Below are 15,378 nucleotides of genomic sequence, written 5' to 3' on the forward strand. Positions count from 1 at the left end.
ATATAACCTGCAGGAGGCGGTGCGACACAATTTTTTCTTCCCACTGTGACAGAAACATGAAGTGCTGAGACACCTGAGGCCAGTGGTTTTAGGTCAACCTGACAAGAATTTGTCTTCATGGCAAAGTGCAGCCTAAGTCAGTTAATCGACAGACAGCAGACTCGTTTTTTCCCCCCAACGGTTTATTAATTAATTTTTTGGGGGGAGTTTCACACTGCTTCACACAGTCAAAAATATCCAAGCTTGATCACACCCTTGATGGTTTATTCATAAGCCACCCCTCAAACCGTAGAAGAATCTAGGATAATGAATTTAATCAACTCAGCTTTAGGTTAAAAACGAATGATCGTCCACCCAGTAGCTGTTCTGCAGCAGTATAAATTCGGTACTGGGATAATCATCATGCAGAAACCAATGTTAAAATGTTCGCTCTATGAATAGCTGTGAATCAGGAGAAACTGCGGCGTGGGAAAAACGGTATCGGAAACAACCCCAAAACACAGACAAAACACCTCACACCCCCGTTGGCTCACTTTGACGTCAGTTTTCACTGGGACCCGCCCGCCTGCTAAAGTGGCAGCAGTGAATGGTGAGGGATAATCCTCGGCTCCACTACAGACACACACCATCGCCGAGCTGCCACCGGATCTGGATGCGGGCATCCTTACATTCTGCGTTTTACAGGGACCCACAGCACAAAAACTCAACGGGACAACAATGGTGCGCGCCTCGGCGGCTGAATCCGTGGCTGCTGGTCGCTTAGCGGAGCGGGGAATACGGTCAATGTGACATTCACATGCACGCTGGTGTTGAGTTTATTGTTCTGGTCCTGTAGACGCAGAGAGACGGAATCTCGGGGAAGATGTTGAGCCGATTCATGAGTGGCAGCATCAGGAATCTTGAGAGGGAATACAACTGCACTGTCAGACTGCTGGATGATACGGAATATACGTGCACCATTCAGGTTAGTCACCTGTCGTCCACTGTTTATTCACTCTGCAGAGAAGAGCTGCAATTGTGTCTGACCTGACAGATAGTGTTTGAGCGGAGGATCCGTGCCTGAATGCTCCGCTGCTGGTGTCAACCCAGACAAACTGGAAACCCTGAATAGAAATGTGGAGTATGTTTCCAAAGAGTACAAATCTGGGTCAGGGAAATGTAGCTCTCTACTACTGCTTCAGCCACCACAGAATTTGGTTAGATTTGGGACATAGTAAAGCCATGTTGTATCAACATGGCAGATAAAATGGCATAATGTGTTTTTTTTCGCTAATGATTTACATGGTTATTTTTCTTTTAGAATACTTTTGAATTTGTCTATGATGAATGTATTTTTTGCTGGGTTTTGGTTGGTGTTTTTTCTGACATCTGCAATGTACACAGGCTATCCCATAAAAACACACCTCTCAAGTTAAACAGTCTGGCTCAGCACTTACGTTTACTTTTTTTGTTTCATGTTTTTTTTTTAAAAAAATTTAAATTTTTTTATCTATGGATGGTTTTAAAGCCCTTTAAAAATACATTGATGATGATGATCATGATGACAGCTGAAGCTTGTCCAAAATGTGCCATGTGAGGGTGATGCAGATCTAAGAGGTTTCTTTTTTCCCTTTTTTATAATCAAACAATAACTACAATGGTGAAGAAACTATTGATATTGTCAGCTACGATGTGTTGCTTTGAAACTTAAAACATGTCATGGCCCTAGTATTAAATGTCTATGCCAGCCTTTTGTCTTACCAGCCCTACTTTGATGATTGTGCAGTTTTATGTTGATGCTGATTTAATAAAAAGTAGGTGAGAGGGCCTGTCACTTCAAATACAAGGAAAAAAAGGTTTCATTTGTGGATGTTGTGCTGTTTTATGAAAGAGGAGAATTCCTTAGAGAATCCCTTGTCTACTCAGCAATATGAAAACACACTAAATACACAACAAAGAATCACTGAACATGTGATTTAGCACAATGAAACATTAATAACACGTGAAGGCTTTTTGTTACAGTGATATTTGTTGTCCTACAGATCCCCAAATGATCAAATGTGAAATAGATACTGCAGTTACTGTGGGGTTGTGACTGTGTGCTCAGGTTGTAAACAGACCTGCATTTCTGTTTGGAGAGCTGAGCAAGACGTGGAGCTGGGCCAGATGGACTGTGAAGCCAGCAGGTGTGCTGTTTGCAGCAGAGTTGGGCGGCTGACGTCACCAGAAAGAAGGAAGAGAGTGAAATGAAAGGGAAGAACGCTCCTGTTGTGACTGTCTGGCATCCTGATTATCTTTCTGTCAAAACCTGTGGCAGAGAAGGGCTAGGATAATCCACCTGACTTACCACATCGCTAATGCGTGTTCTACATTTAGTTGCTTCCCTCCAGGCTGTATGGCCTGCCAAAAAAGAAAGAAAAAAAAAGAAATCAGCCTGGATATCAGGACACCAAGGCTAGGGAATGCAATGAGGCAGGTCATATTCTTAGTGTGTCACTTTCTCACTCAGTTCTTTTTGTATGTTTCAGTGTCTATCTCTACTTTTTCCATGTCCTATCCTGTTTCCTTAGAGAAGCAACTTTATACCCACTAGACTGGTTTTCATCACCTCTCATCCTCTGCCTGAACTCCCTGAACTTTTTAATAGCTTCATAGTCAGATTCGCCCCAAGCTCAGTCAGGTCAGCTTCACTCCATTATCTGACATTGAACCAGGTACCAATTATTCAATGACACAGACATCTCTAGTGGTTTCCGCATGATGAAGCCACCTTCAGTAGAAATAAGGACAAAATGAGCCTGTTCCAAGCTGAGGGTTTTCACTAGAAGGGCAGAAAATGTGTCCATCTTTCTGATGCACTTGCAGCTGTACTGCATGAACTTAATTTTTGCCTCAATGAATTATGGAGATTCCCACTCAGTGGAGGGAAGGAGAAGAGAGCACTTTTCATGGTGCATAGTCCTGTAGACAAGTTCTCATCTAGTTACAAGTTGATGGAAGAGCCTCATTTTCTCTGCTAGCCTCAGGCTTCTAATGCTATGTGATTTTAATGCAGTGCTGCAGAAGAGAGTCAACAGAAGACATGTCTGTGCCTTGCATTTAGTCCTTTTTTATGACAGATTTATCACATGTAAAAAAAATAACAACAGTTCATTTCAGTTGGAGTTAACTATAGCTTATATCTGTTTCCTCAGATTTTTTAAATAGCTATTTTGTTTGAGTCAATTGCAACAACTGCCATTTAAGGTCCTAAAAGTGAAAAATAAACATAAAGATAAATGTTTTTATTATATATTTTAATGCAACAACTTGTGCCAAAGTTCTTCTGAGATCTGCTGACGTCTTGTGAGAAGACTGTTGGGGGGATGGTTGCCTGTGTGTATGTATTGAGGGGTACTTCACTTTGAAGCATGGTGCCAGTGTTTCAGCTGTTGCTACGGTGACTACACAGTTACTCGGACAAAATGTGGGATCATTCATTGGTCAGAATTCCTTTGACAAGCACTAGTACCCTCCTTAATGTCATTGCAGGACACTGGTGTTTGCTTACATCAACCAGGACAAATGTTTGAACTGTCCCCACTGTTTCTCTTGACACTCATCTGTAGACTTGGCCCACTGATTTAGATAAAATTTATTATAGCTGAACTCCAGTTAGATGCTTTAGTGTTTGGGTTCTGGACTGCTTTCTTTATCACCCACCAACTTGGAAATTTAGGGGCTTCAGGAAGGGTTGGAAAAGGTGATGTCATCTTGGCTATGTCAATCTTTGATGCAGTGTAAAAAGAATTCCCCAGCTCACACTAAAAAGATCCACCCTCAACAGATCATTGACTTAAAGCTACACCCAGTGCAGAATCATCATTAACTTACTTGCCATGGATGTCTTTGAAATGTGGGAAAATGTAAAATCTGAGGGAGAGTAAGAAAAGGTTTTTGCTGTGAGGCAACTGCGCAGCCTGGACAGAAATCAGTCAGTCGTGAGGTAAGATTTTCATTAGCCATTATAGATTTTGTTCTCCTGAGTGACAGGATTGAAATAGTGCATATATCTTTGTACAGGTGTGTATTCTTAGAGCCTGCAGTGGCTAACACTGTTGATATGCTTCATATAAATGATTAAAATGTGTGTTACGTCTGAATGTTTCATGAGAAGTAACCTCAGGAGAATGTCACTTGTGTTTGCCAGCATCAATGGGCACCAGCATCATGACTGGCTGAACCTGTGGTGCGTGGCTGGTTGCGATTAAGGATTACTTCACTGTATGTCTATATAGCAGCTCAGGGCTGCTGAACCTAGTTGTTTTCATGGGGATTTGATGTGTTGAGGCAGCTTCTTGCCAGGTAAACTCTTATCAGTACTAAAATTGAAAGAACTGGTGCAACATGTCAGGGCTGCAAAGGGCTGTTGCCTGTTGTGTTCTTTAATCTTCATCCTTGTGTTTCTTGCTGTCTCTCACACAGCTCAAATCTCCAGTAGAGTAGTCTCTGAACATTAAACTCTGCCTGACTTTCGTTGGCTTACTGAGATTCATGAAGGAGCTTAGCTGGAGACAAGGTGCCATAGGCTTTTGCTTCACACTTATTGGAACATGGGCTTACACACTATATAAAATTCAATGTTTTTCCTTTTTTTAATTTATTTTAATGGCAACATCTAGATTTATTGTACTGTCATGTCAGAATCCTCAAGCTGATGAACGGGGGTGTAGACTTTGTTTGGGTCTGTGTAACCAAATAGCCCTTTCTTATTCCCCAGTGTCTTATGTATATGTGTGTATATGTGTGTGTGTGAGTGTGTGCGAGTGTGTGGGCAGGATGGAGAGCAGTGAGGCAGTCTGTCAGTGTGTCGGGAGCAGTCTGCTGAGCCCTCCTTTGTGCTGTCTGGGATGTATTGTGTGACAAAGAGAAACAGAAAGGGGCCTCAGGTTATGCTTCACCTGAATTCATGAAAATGAAACACCCCATCTGAGGTACATGTCTGCGTTGTGACCATTCTGCTAAGAGAGAAACGGACAAGTATAGTTACAGGTTTGACTTTAGAAGGACTTAGCCTACAGCCATAGTAATACAAACAAATTGCATGGCTTGTTGGTTATATTTCCATACTCCAGCGGCCTTGTAAATGAGTTAGGATGGTACAGTGCAGCTTTTGGTGTAGGCTGCTCAGAAATTGAGAGCCTTGGATTTCGTAGCATATTTAATAGCAAAAAAAATAAATAAATAAAAAATGCCAAGGCAAATATGAATAATGAATGGTGATCATAATGGTGTTCATAACCTGCAGTTGTGATGCACAGGAGTAATCCAAAAGCCTTATAGTCAATCAGATAAGGGCTGTGTGCAATTTAGCATCAATCTGGATTTCAATTGTTATGAGGCTAAACATTTAATGTTGGAGAACGTGCAACAATGCAGATCGGGCTGTGTTTAATAATAAGATGCATTTTGTGCAGAGAAAATTTTAATGCATAACTTTTCTCATGTTGTTATTTTGGGAGAAATGTATGCTCAGCTGCAGCTTTGTGGTGAACTTTTAATAAAATATAAATTGAATAGTAGTTTTTATCACAAATACATTCTTTTCATTATTTAATTTTGGCATGCCAAGCGAAGATGATGAATAACTGAGTGGTAGATTGCTAGTGGTTTTGCACATGAGAGGATATGCTGTTTAAATCAGCTTTGCGATTAGAAGTTGAGAAAAGTCTGGATTTATATCTATTTATCATCTTGCATTTCTTGATGATTTGAACTGTTTTACCAACCAGAATTCCATCTGAAAGTTTAGGCATTTTACGGTAGCCTACTGTAAGACTTTAATCAGACCTTACCTTTTGTCCTCCCCTCTATGCTTGCCCGTCATCACCCTGCTCCTGTTTGTCTTTGGGCCTTGGAGCTCTGCTGTATGAGAGAATCCAGCCTTTGTCTCGCTCTGTACTTCAAGGCCCTGTGCTTCTGCAGACTAATGAGAAAGCACAGGGACCCTACCCTCGAAAAAAGTACCAGAACTATGTTTTGTGTTAGGCTGAATTTGAACACATCCACATTATACACATTTTTAGATATTTAATACTATAAACAACATCATATTTTATGTTAATGCATTTTAATAGAGCAGAGTATTCAGTTAGCAAAACTACTTGTTTCTTACTTGTGAGTTATCCTTTTGTCAACCTCCTCAGTACAAAAGTGGCTTTGTGATGGAAATTAATACTAATGTGAGTGTCATCAGCACATAAGCCAGGTGCTGAGCTGAAATCAGATGTGGTCTGACAGCCGTGACAGTCTTTTGTTGGCCAGCCAGCTAAGAGAGCAGCTAAAGAGAGCCCTCAAGTTTGATGTGCCATAAATGAGCTTTTTTGGTCATTATTTATGAGCCACATGCCTTCTTTCTTGTTTTTGTCATCCTGCTATGTCTATCTTTCATCCTGCCCTCATCTGCTTTATGAGCCACCTCTTCCCCTCTGTCTGTGTCATCGGCTTGTAGTTCACCAGCATGCAGCCTCACTGCTGGATTTTTTTGAGCTAATGATTGCCACTCCTCCCCTCCTTCCTGCATCTATCTTTTCCTTTGCCTCAGTATCTTGTGTCTTATTTGTCGCCTCAGCAAACTCAATGTGCTCTGTGGGATCTCGCCTTTGTAATGTGCTGAGGAGTCGTTGCTGTTCAATAAACAGTTGATTTACTGTTATTATCTACATATGTCTGAATATCAACATATTTTAAAGGTGTAGTGTTAGTTTTTTCATCCCAGTCGTGCTGAGTCGTTCTACATGTCCCTGATATGCTATCCTACATTAAGTCAACAACAAAGCAACTGTGAATAAAATACAATTTGATTGGTGCTGACCAGGATTTTTCATTTTTAGCAGGTTGAGCTTGTGTTGTTGTTTACAGTGGGCAGACCAGTGTTTGATTTCAAGATATCCTTTTGCTTTTGTTCATATAAACTGGATTTATAGTTCAGCTGTATTTCATGACACATCTGAATTCATAGAGATCCTTGGAGAGACTGAAATATTATTTACTATGGAGCAATTTCACTTTTTTTCAGTGAGTATATAAAATCATTTAAACAAAGGATGTCATGCCCTTCAGGTTTTGTGTCATGCACACAGTCAGCTGTTTGGTGACACCTTACCCTCTATATGTATTCCAGTTTACTTACCTACTGTTTACTTTACGTCTCTGTCATATATGCATTCCATCAGTATCCACTTTGGACGAGGCTCTGCTTAGAAAATATTCCAGCTAGTTATTTATAAATGAATAATATATAAGTTGAAACTGGGTTTAGCGGTAGGTTTCATATTTGAAGCAGCATAAAATCCATCACCCATGCAAGTTCGAATCCCACAGGGGACATATTACAATGGGGCGAATATTAACACCTTCCTTTTGGTCCTCGGGCAAGATCCTTATAGCTACGCGTCTACTTAATGTAGGCGTTTTTTTTTTCCTTCTTTATTATCATGGCGGTAATTCTTCAAATCAAAATCTGCACTCTCATCAATGAATGTGTAGCATCTTTTGAAGAAATATATCACCTTGTCATCTACTCACAGATGTGGATGGAAACCAGTGAAGAAGACTACTTGAGAGCTTTGCTGACAGAGTACATGGTCTTTTAGAGTCTCACTCTTAGACTTTCTTTCCCCTACAGTTCTTTATCTGTGGGTTCAAGAGAGTGACAATATGTACTATCTCCCAGGTGTGCCGTGGCATTCAGCGGAAGAAATCGGCTTATGGAAACTGCAAAAGCCAGCATATGAAGGTGCTTTGTGACAGCCATGTGCACTGATGCAACAAGACGCTAAGATGAGGCAGACTGGTTATTTTTGGTATTTAGAATAAAAAACTACCCTTGAAATGTTCAATTCATCTAAAACTAATTTGCCATTCACCCTTGGTAATTCTTCTCCTGGTATTTTCCAGTGGGTAGTTAGATAATAGAATTGCTTTATGAGATTCATTTGTATGTTAGCCCTGCAGGCTTGCATTATTTGTGTCTATCTGCATGTATCCATTTGTCAATATTTTATTTTATCTTTGCATCAAATAAAGACCTGGGCAGCATCCTTTGCTCCATCTGCATCTGGGCTGGCAGATTAAACTAACAGCTATTCATATATGCAATCAGTCTCCTTTTCCTTTGTGTGTGTGTCAGCACAGCCATCACAAGAGATGCATGTCTCTGGAGAGGAGATATATGAACACACACAGGAGACAAAAAGGCTTGCCATACAGAGACATACAAGCCACAGACACAAAGGAAGCTGTCCACTGCAGGTTCTGACTCAATTCAGCAAATGTGTTTTCATTAAAGCAGTAATAATAGTGCTGTGTTTTAAAAGATAGTAGTGTACAATGAAATTTGTGCCACTGGTATACTGATTACACTATATTTATCAATTAGTTCTGAGGAAACTAATCAGTTATGGAAGTTATAGGCTTGTCTTAGGGACATAAATGCCTGAATAAGCACTAATTTTCTACTTTTGAGTTCAGCTAAAACTTAAAATGCTCAATATTTCTTTAGCCAACCATGTTGTTGGTTTCTAGAACTATTGTAAGAAACTCTGTTGTCTTTTTTTGACCAGGATTTGTCTTTTAATCATATTCTGGTTAGCTCAGTTGGCAGGAAGCCAGAGTTTGATTCCCCCAGGGGACGAACATTAACACCTTCCAGTTGGGTCCTTATGCAAGACCCTCAATGCTACTGCTTAACTACTTTAAGTTGCTTTGGATAAAAGTGTCTGCTAAATGATTGTAAATGAATGGGTCTCTAGATCAGTCTTTTTCCACAGATTTTTTAACAAATTCAGGAATATTCTTTCCTAAACACATAAAACTTGGTCCATGCAGTTATTACATTAATGTTGGACTCCTCACTGCTGCCAGGATCACATTTTCCAGTTTTTGCCTCTCTAGATGGGCTTCCTGTTAAAATTTGGAACAGAATTTGAAATCCTTTTAATTGCAAATGGCCGAGCTCATTGATCTACAGTAATTGTTTTATATGACTCCATAACAACTCTTTGCTCTTTGAATGCAGGCTTACTTGCCTGAATTTCCAGGACAATAATATTAAAGCAGTTTCCAGTTTAGGATCAGGATCTAAACAGCCTGGATGTTTTAAGATGAAGCTTAAAATATGTGTCTAAGTTTCAAGAGCTCATACTTACTTCAGTGATTTTTCTGTGCTCATTTTGTTTAATTTGAACCTGTATTTTTTTCTTTTTGCTTTTGTAGCTATTGATATTCACTACGATTTGCAAATAATTTTCATAATAGTCATTGATTTTTTAATCTTCTGTTTTATTTCTATGCTTGTGTCTTCATAAGTTTCTCCTTTTAAAATTCTTTTGGTTAAAAAGTGCCACTTAAATAATGCTTATTTGAGTTGCTTTAAATTCACGAAATACCATTAGATGTTACTTTTATGTGGGGGCTTAATATGAGATTTTATATAACAGCGTCACAAATGGAAATCAGCAGAAATGTACAACTCTTACACATTCATTGTTTAAATTAGTCCTACTGGATATATTTTTATCAATTTGGGATTAGCTGACCTACCGATTAGAAGTGACGGACAGGGTCTCAGTCACCAGGACAATCACTGCTTGTCATATCGATGACCTCATTTCTCACCTACCACAGAAGCTGAAGCTAAAAAAAGAAAAGGAAAAAAAAAAAGAAACATTATCATTACTTCTGCTTCATTAGGTTTTGTGTCATGATCTATTAGACAACATGCCAGAAAGGAGATGTGTTATTTGGATCTCTCCTCTTCTGCCCTTTTCTTTTCCTCTTTTCTCCTCTTCTCAGTGTAGCAATCTCTGTAAAAAGCATCTAATTCATTTTGGTTTTACAAAATTCCATCCAATGCCTTATAAGGTTTTTTTTTATGAGAAACTGATTCCACATATAGCTCCAGAATCGTGTTAAGAACAGCGTTAGTGATGAAAAGTTGCCGTCTTGAGGAAAATGGGTTTTCAGGCCAAGTAGTGACATGGGTACAGGATTTAACAGTTGTGCATATGCTCCTCACTGTGCATGCCACTGGGGATATTGTTGTTATTTTCTGAGTTCTCTATCATGTAAAACTAAATATTTTCACTGAATTAGATTTCTTAACAGCAGCAACTAAAAATCAAACTGAGAAATCTTTGTGGCTGTGCTTTAACATTGACATAACATTAACCTCTGGAAATATTTTAAATTCATGTGGGATTATGGTGCTTAGGATTTATAAAGCTTAACAGTTGTAATGCAAGTAGCACATACACCCTACAAAAGCCTTTGATCGATTCAGTTCAGACTAACTGTAACCTCCAGTTGACATGCCTGTTTATCTGATTTCTGTCTGTGCAGCTCAGTAGAGATGAGAGTGGGACAATTTGTATTTGCTAGGACGAGAGCAGAAATCTTTGGGTTACAGGTTGCTTTCATCAAGGCCTGGCCTGCATGTTTTCTCTGTATTGGATTCAGTTATTTTATTGATTCTCTTAAAGTAGTTCTTACAGGAGACATACAGTATTATAGCCGTAGTTTTTAAAAAAAAAGTTTACTCACTGTTTTCAGGTCTTAATGAGATGTCTGTGACAGTTTGGTCAAAATACCGCAAAGAAAAATGTAAACTCTTTTTTAAAGCTATAATTTTACAGCTCTTTTCCACACAACTAGTTGAAGGTGAACAATTAATCTTCATTCTCACACTGTCTCTCTCTTCCATAGGGTGTATTTTTTAATCTGTCTCATTGCCTCAACAAATAACCAACAATGCAAATAAAAACTACATGCAAATTACACTTAGTAAAAATCTTGGTTAGCCTGAGAGCTAATACTAGCACAAACAGCAAGCCAAACTCACACTTCCACCTATCATAATGGCAACTTTCAATTTTATTCTCAAATACTTACATTTAGCTTGTCCAGAGTTTAACCAGCTAGTCCTGATCACTAGACACAATCTTTTTGTGAGTTGCAAACAATTTAGCTACTTTATTCCTATTCATATTAGACCTAATAGACATTCTTTAAAATCTGTAAATATTAAATCTTTAATCTAGGCTATTAGTGTCCATTATTTCTACAAAGAAATAAATAACAGGGAATTGTTAGCTTTCAGTGGCAGCTCTGCCTTTGTTTGGGCTTAGAAAACAGACATAGGTGTGCCATATGGTGGCAAAATGACAGTCCGGAGGGGATCGTTTCACCAGTTGTGCTTTCCTCTCTATAAATGGTGTTCATGGAACTCCCCAATACCCCAAGGGTGCAAGCCAGGTGCCGTAGAGGGTAATAAAGGGCTGTTTGCACTGCTACACAGCATGCCAATCTCAATTCTTTTGGAGGGAAAGAGTAATTGTTTGCCCCAGGCTTCTTTGAGCAAACTAGTACTAGTACTAGTACTGTACAGTATATTGTATCAAATACATCAAGGGTGGGTCAAAACCTTTTACATGCCCCATTATTTTCTAAATGATTAAAACCAAATGTTTTTGGTTTTATTTAGTTTTAGTTTTATTTGTAAAATGAAAGGGAAAATAAACAATATCTAATATGCCTGATATGCTAAAGTTTTTTTTTATGATTAATATAAGTCAAAGTTGTGAATTTAAATGATCAACAAAGACTATTTCCTTTTGGATCACAATCCCTGTTTGACTGGTGTTATCCTAATCCAAAGGCAATTAAATGTGAATCAGTCCAGTAAATACAGAGATTGAAACAGTATACATTTTAACATGTAACCAGCAGTAAAGCTGAAAATTAATGAAACTCTTGCAAATCAAAGAAGTGACAATATTTTCTTAACAGTAAGGTTCAACTGGTTAAAAAAAAAAAAGAAAAAAAAAGAAAAAACTGTCTTATTTCCACCTGTTATAATAATTTGCCACAACCACCTCCCAGACACTTTGCTTTTCTGTTTTGCATATTCAGTAATAAGCTTACCTTCTCTCTGCTGTACCATCCTCAGTAACCGGTCACTCTTGTCTCCCATGGGTTTTTCTGATTGGCCTCTTGTGATCTTCAGCATTAACTGATCTCTATGAAGATAGATAACTGAGGAGTGGCAGCAAATCTTCACAGAAAGTCCGCAATAATGCCCATCAGGATGTCCTGACCTTTTGCCACATGTGAGTGCAGATTAAAACATAGCTGTGTCAAACATTGTGGTTTTGTGATGGAAAATGCAGAATATTGATGTGGCCTGTAGGAGATTATTATTTCTTATGTTACTTGTGCAATTGCTAACATACATCCGCTTGTTTCTACTGCATCAGATGTATGTTTTTTTCATCTCTGAATTGCTTGTTTTTTCTTGCTTGGCCCTTGATCATACTATAAAAACTTAGGATAGTTTCAAAAGGAAGGAAAAGTAAACCGGATGTCATAATATCTGACACCTGGAACATTCTTATAAGGGATAATGAAATATTTTTGGTGTTATTTTGCAGTCTGTATATTACATTGTCATCAATCAGACTGTCTTAAAGTTGCAAGTGGTTTAATACAAGATGAAGCAATATGTAAATTATTCTTTTAATACTGGAAAGGAAAGCTGGATATCAAGATACTAATAGATATTACTAGATGATTTACAGTGTACTGCATATTAAAATATATTACCTAAGGTGGGGCCACTTCACACTTGGCCAGAGTGGATTATTGCCAACTTAGCAGAAATCAGCATATTGCCTATCTGGGGCACTACACTGAGTTTTAACTTAAATCTCTTTATAACTGTAGAGAGGACAGATGAGTAGCTTTTGAGCTTTTGCCAAGGTTGTGCCCTTCTGCAAAAGGTGCAGTAATTACCACCCAGCTGTCAGGGCCTGCAGATTCTGCAACTGTTGGCAGGATTTTGCAGCCAATACCTCACTGCCCTCTTCATTCATTACAAACGTTGTATTGATTTCATTTACTACTAAGACTGTTTTGCACAAAGACTTTTGTTTTCTGCTTTGCATGCCAGCATTGTTGCCTTTAGGGTAATTTTTTCCCTCATTATTTGTATATTGCTATTATGACCCAGCCCACTGGCCACTGCAGGCTGGCTATTTTGCATCCTGTCAAGATGCTTAATAGAGCTACCCTGTGCCATCCATCCGATCTCCCTCTGGCTGCTTTTGTCTTTTGTTAAAACAATAAAAACTATTAAAACAAATAGTATATGAAGGATGCTAAAAAATTAAAATACAGTTAAATAAAATAATTAAAATAATCTAAAATCCGATCAAAATGTCAGCATGTTATTCTGTGCTAAAGAACAAGGTGAAGAGATGTGTTTTAAGAAAATATTTAAAAACACATAAAGGAGGCCTGTCTAATATATAAAGGCAGCTCAATCCAAAGTTTAGGTGCTTCAACTGCAAAGCCCAGGTCCCCTCTAAGCTTCCGGTTAGTCTTGGGGTACACTCAGGAGGAGTTGGTCAGGCAACCTGAGAGCCCAAGACGGTGTATAGGGATGGAGGAGCTCAGAGAAATACAATGGGGCAACACCATTAAAACATTTAAAAGCAAATAAAAGCAATTTAAAATGGATTGCAAAGTGCATGGGCAGCCAGTAAAGAGAAGCTAAAACTGGGGTGATGTGCTCATACTTGAATGTGCCAGTTCAAAGACGTGCATTTTATACAAGCTGCAGTTGAGAAATAGAAGAGTGACTCACCCCAAAATAAAGTGCATTGCAGTATTCCAGCCAGGTGCTTACAAAGGCATGGATTACTGTTTGTAAGTATTGCCACACTACAAAGTGACGTCTTTAGGCCAGCTGCCTCAGGTAAAATAAACTGGATCCAACTGACTAAATCTAGCTTTCAAGCTTTAGTTCAGAATCCATTTTAAAACCCAGGTTTTTCAATCTCTGGCTTGATAAAAATGATTTTAAATTATTCAGATCTACATAACACCTAAACAACTGGGTACAAAGATTTAATATCCTTCAAACATGTTTGCAGAGAGTACACAGCAAGCCCGTCCTTCTTTTTAAGGGAAAGATGGATCTGGCAGTCATCTGCATAACAATAAAAAGAGATGCCATGTCTCCTGAGAACTGAACCCAGAGGGAGCAAATATAACGAAAACAGAATTGGCCCCAAAGTGGATCCCGTAGAACTCCACGGGACAGTGGATCACAGGAAGGCTCACAATTTATTAGACCGGTGATTCCCAACCCTGGTCCTCAAGGCCCACTATCCTGTAGGTCTTAGATGTTTCCCTGCTACAACACACCTGATTCAAATTAATGGCTCATTAGCAGACTTGTGCGGAGCTTGTCAGAGAGCCATTAATTTGATTCAGGTGTGTTGCAGCACGGAGACGTCTAAGACCTGCAGGATAGTGTGCGTTGAGGACCAGGGTTGCCCTAGACAAACCAAACTGAACAAAAGAAGACAACTACTTATTCGACCAAGGTGGCAACTCGGGTTTTTAACCCAGCAGCCCGCTGCAGGGGCTTCTGTCGCATGTCATAGCTAGCAACCAGGCTGTAAATGCACTACTAGCTCAGAGCCAGTAGTATCTAACAGCCCAAAATAAAGGAATTAACTAACTGTTGTCACATTAGAAGCATTTGGTGTATATTTAGAGAGATTTGTTATATGTTATACAGTATATTGTTATGTAAGGAGCAGGTAAGTTGGTCACCAGTTTAGGCACGCTAATGCTAAGCTGAGGAAGTAGCTCATCCACAATTTGGCACTGGGAACCAAACACACCTATGCCAGCACTTGCCTGTCATTGGCCACATCAGTTGCTGGATTCAGCAAGTATATTTAGCCACCTGCTTCTCATTAGTCTTCAGCACTTTTTTAACACATAGGTTATGGTGACAAAGGGACATTCTCATTAACCCACTGTCTTTCGTCCTCTGTAATTCACACCTTCCAAACCAAGCTGCTTGGCCCTGCAGCTTGGTGTGTGCAAGTACACACAAAATTTGATTCACCTCTGTACACTTGCTGACTCTGAGGTGTATCAGCAGCAGACCAACTTCGACTTCCTATGTGCACCCACTGCATTTTCACACATGACACAGATGCAGAACTAATGCATCAGTCTAGGCATGAAAGACGTATGTAAAGAGGTATTTAATTTAGTTCCTTTCACTGTATCATGTTTGAAAAACTGAAGAAAACATATTTTACTAACATTAATTCTATTTTGGTCTTCAGATTCTCTGCCGAATTCCTTCTTTCCCCCTTAATGTAATTTAAATCTGAAGCAGTTAAGTTTTTATTTATATAGTGCCATTTTCTTACCATATATTACCTCTGAGCACTTCCTACTGTATTTGAGCAGACTTGGATAAACTGTGGAGGAAATACTCCCGTTTAAGAGGAAGAAACTGACAGAACCAAACTCAGAGTGGGCGACCATCTGCTTTTA

General features: G+C 39.1%; 1 protein-coding gene across 5 annotated transcripts in view; it reads left to right on the forward strand.

Moving 5' to 3' along the window:
• Nucleotides 1–513: 513 nt before the first annotated feature.
• LOC121647635 (FERM domain-containing protein 5) overlaps nucleotides 514–15,378 on the forward strand; it is a 49,115-nt gene continuing 34,250 nt past the window's right edge. For 3 of the 5 annotated variants that reach the window (XM_041997237.1, XM_041997240.1, XM_041997238.1), the window contains exons 1-2: nucleotides 515–720; nucleotides 836–964. In XM_041997237.1, the coding sequence (XP_041853171.1) occupies nucleotides 718–720; nucleotides 836–964 (132 nt within the window). In that variant the 5' untranslated portion in view covers nucleotides 515–717. Of the gene's footprint in view, nucleotides 965–15,378 lie in introns of all 5 variants that reach the window. The other 2 variants (XM_041997241.1, XM_041997239.1) reach the window with 2 other exon arrangements.

The sequence above is a fragment of the Melanotaenia boesemani genome, chromosome 10 (genome assembly GCF_017639745.1).
Source record: "Melanotaenia boesemani isolate fMelBoe1 chromosome 10, fMelBoe1.pri, whole genome shotgun sequence".
In the NCBI taxonomy this organism is placed as follows: Eukaryota; Metazoa; Chordata; class Actinopteri; order Atheriniformes; family Melanotaeniidae; genus Melanotaenia; species Melanotaenia boesemani.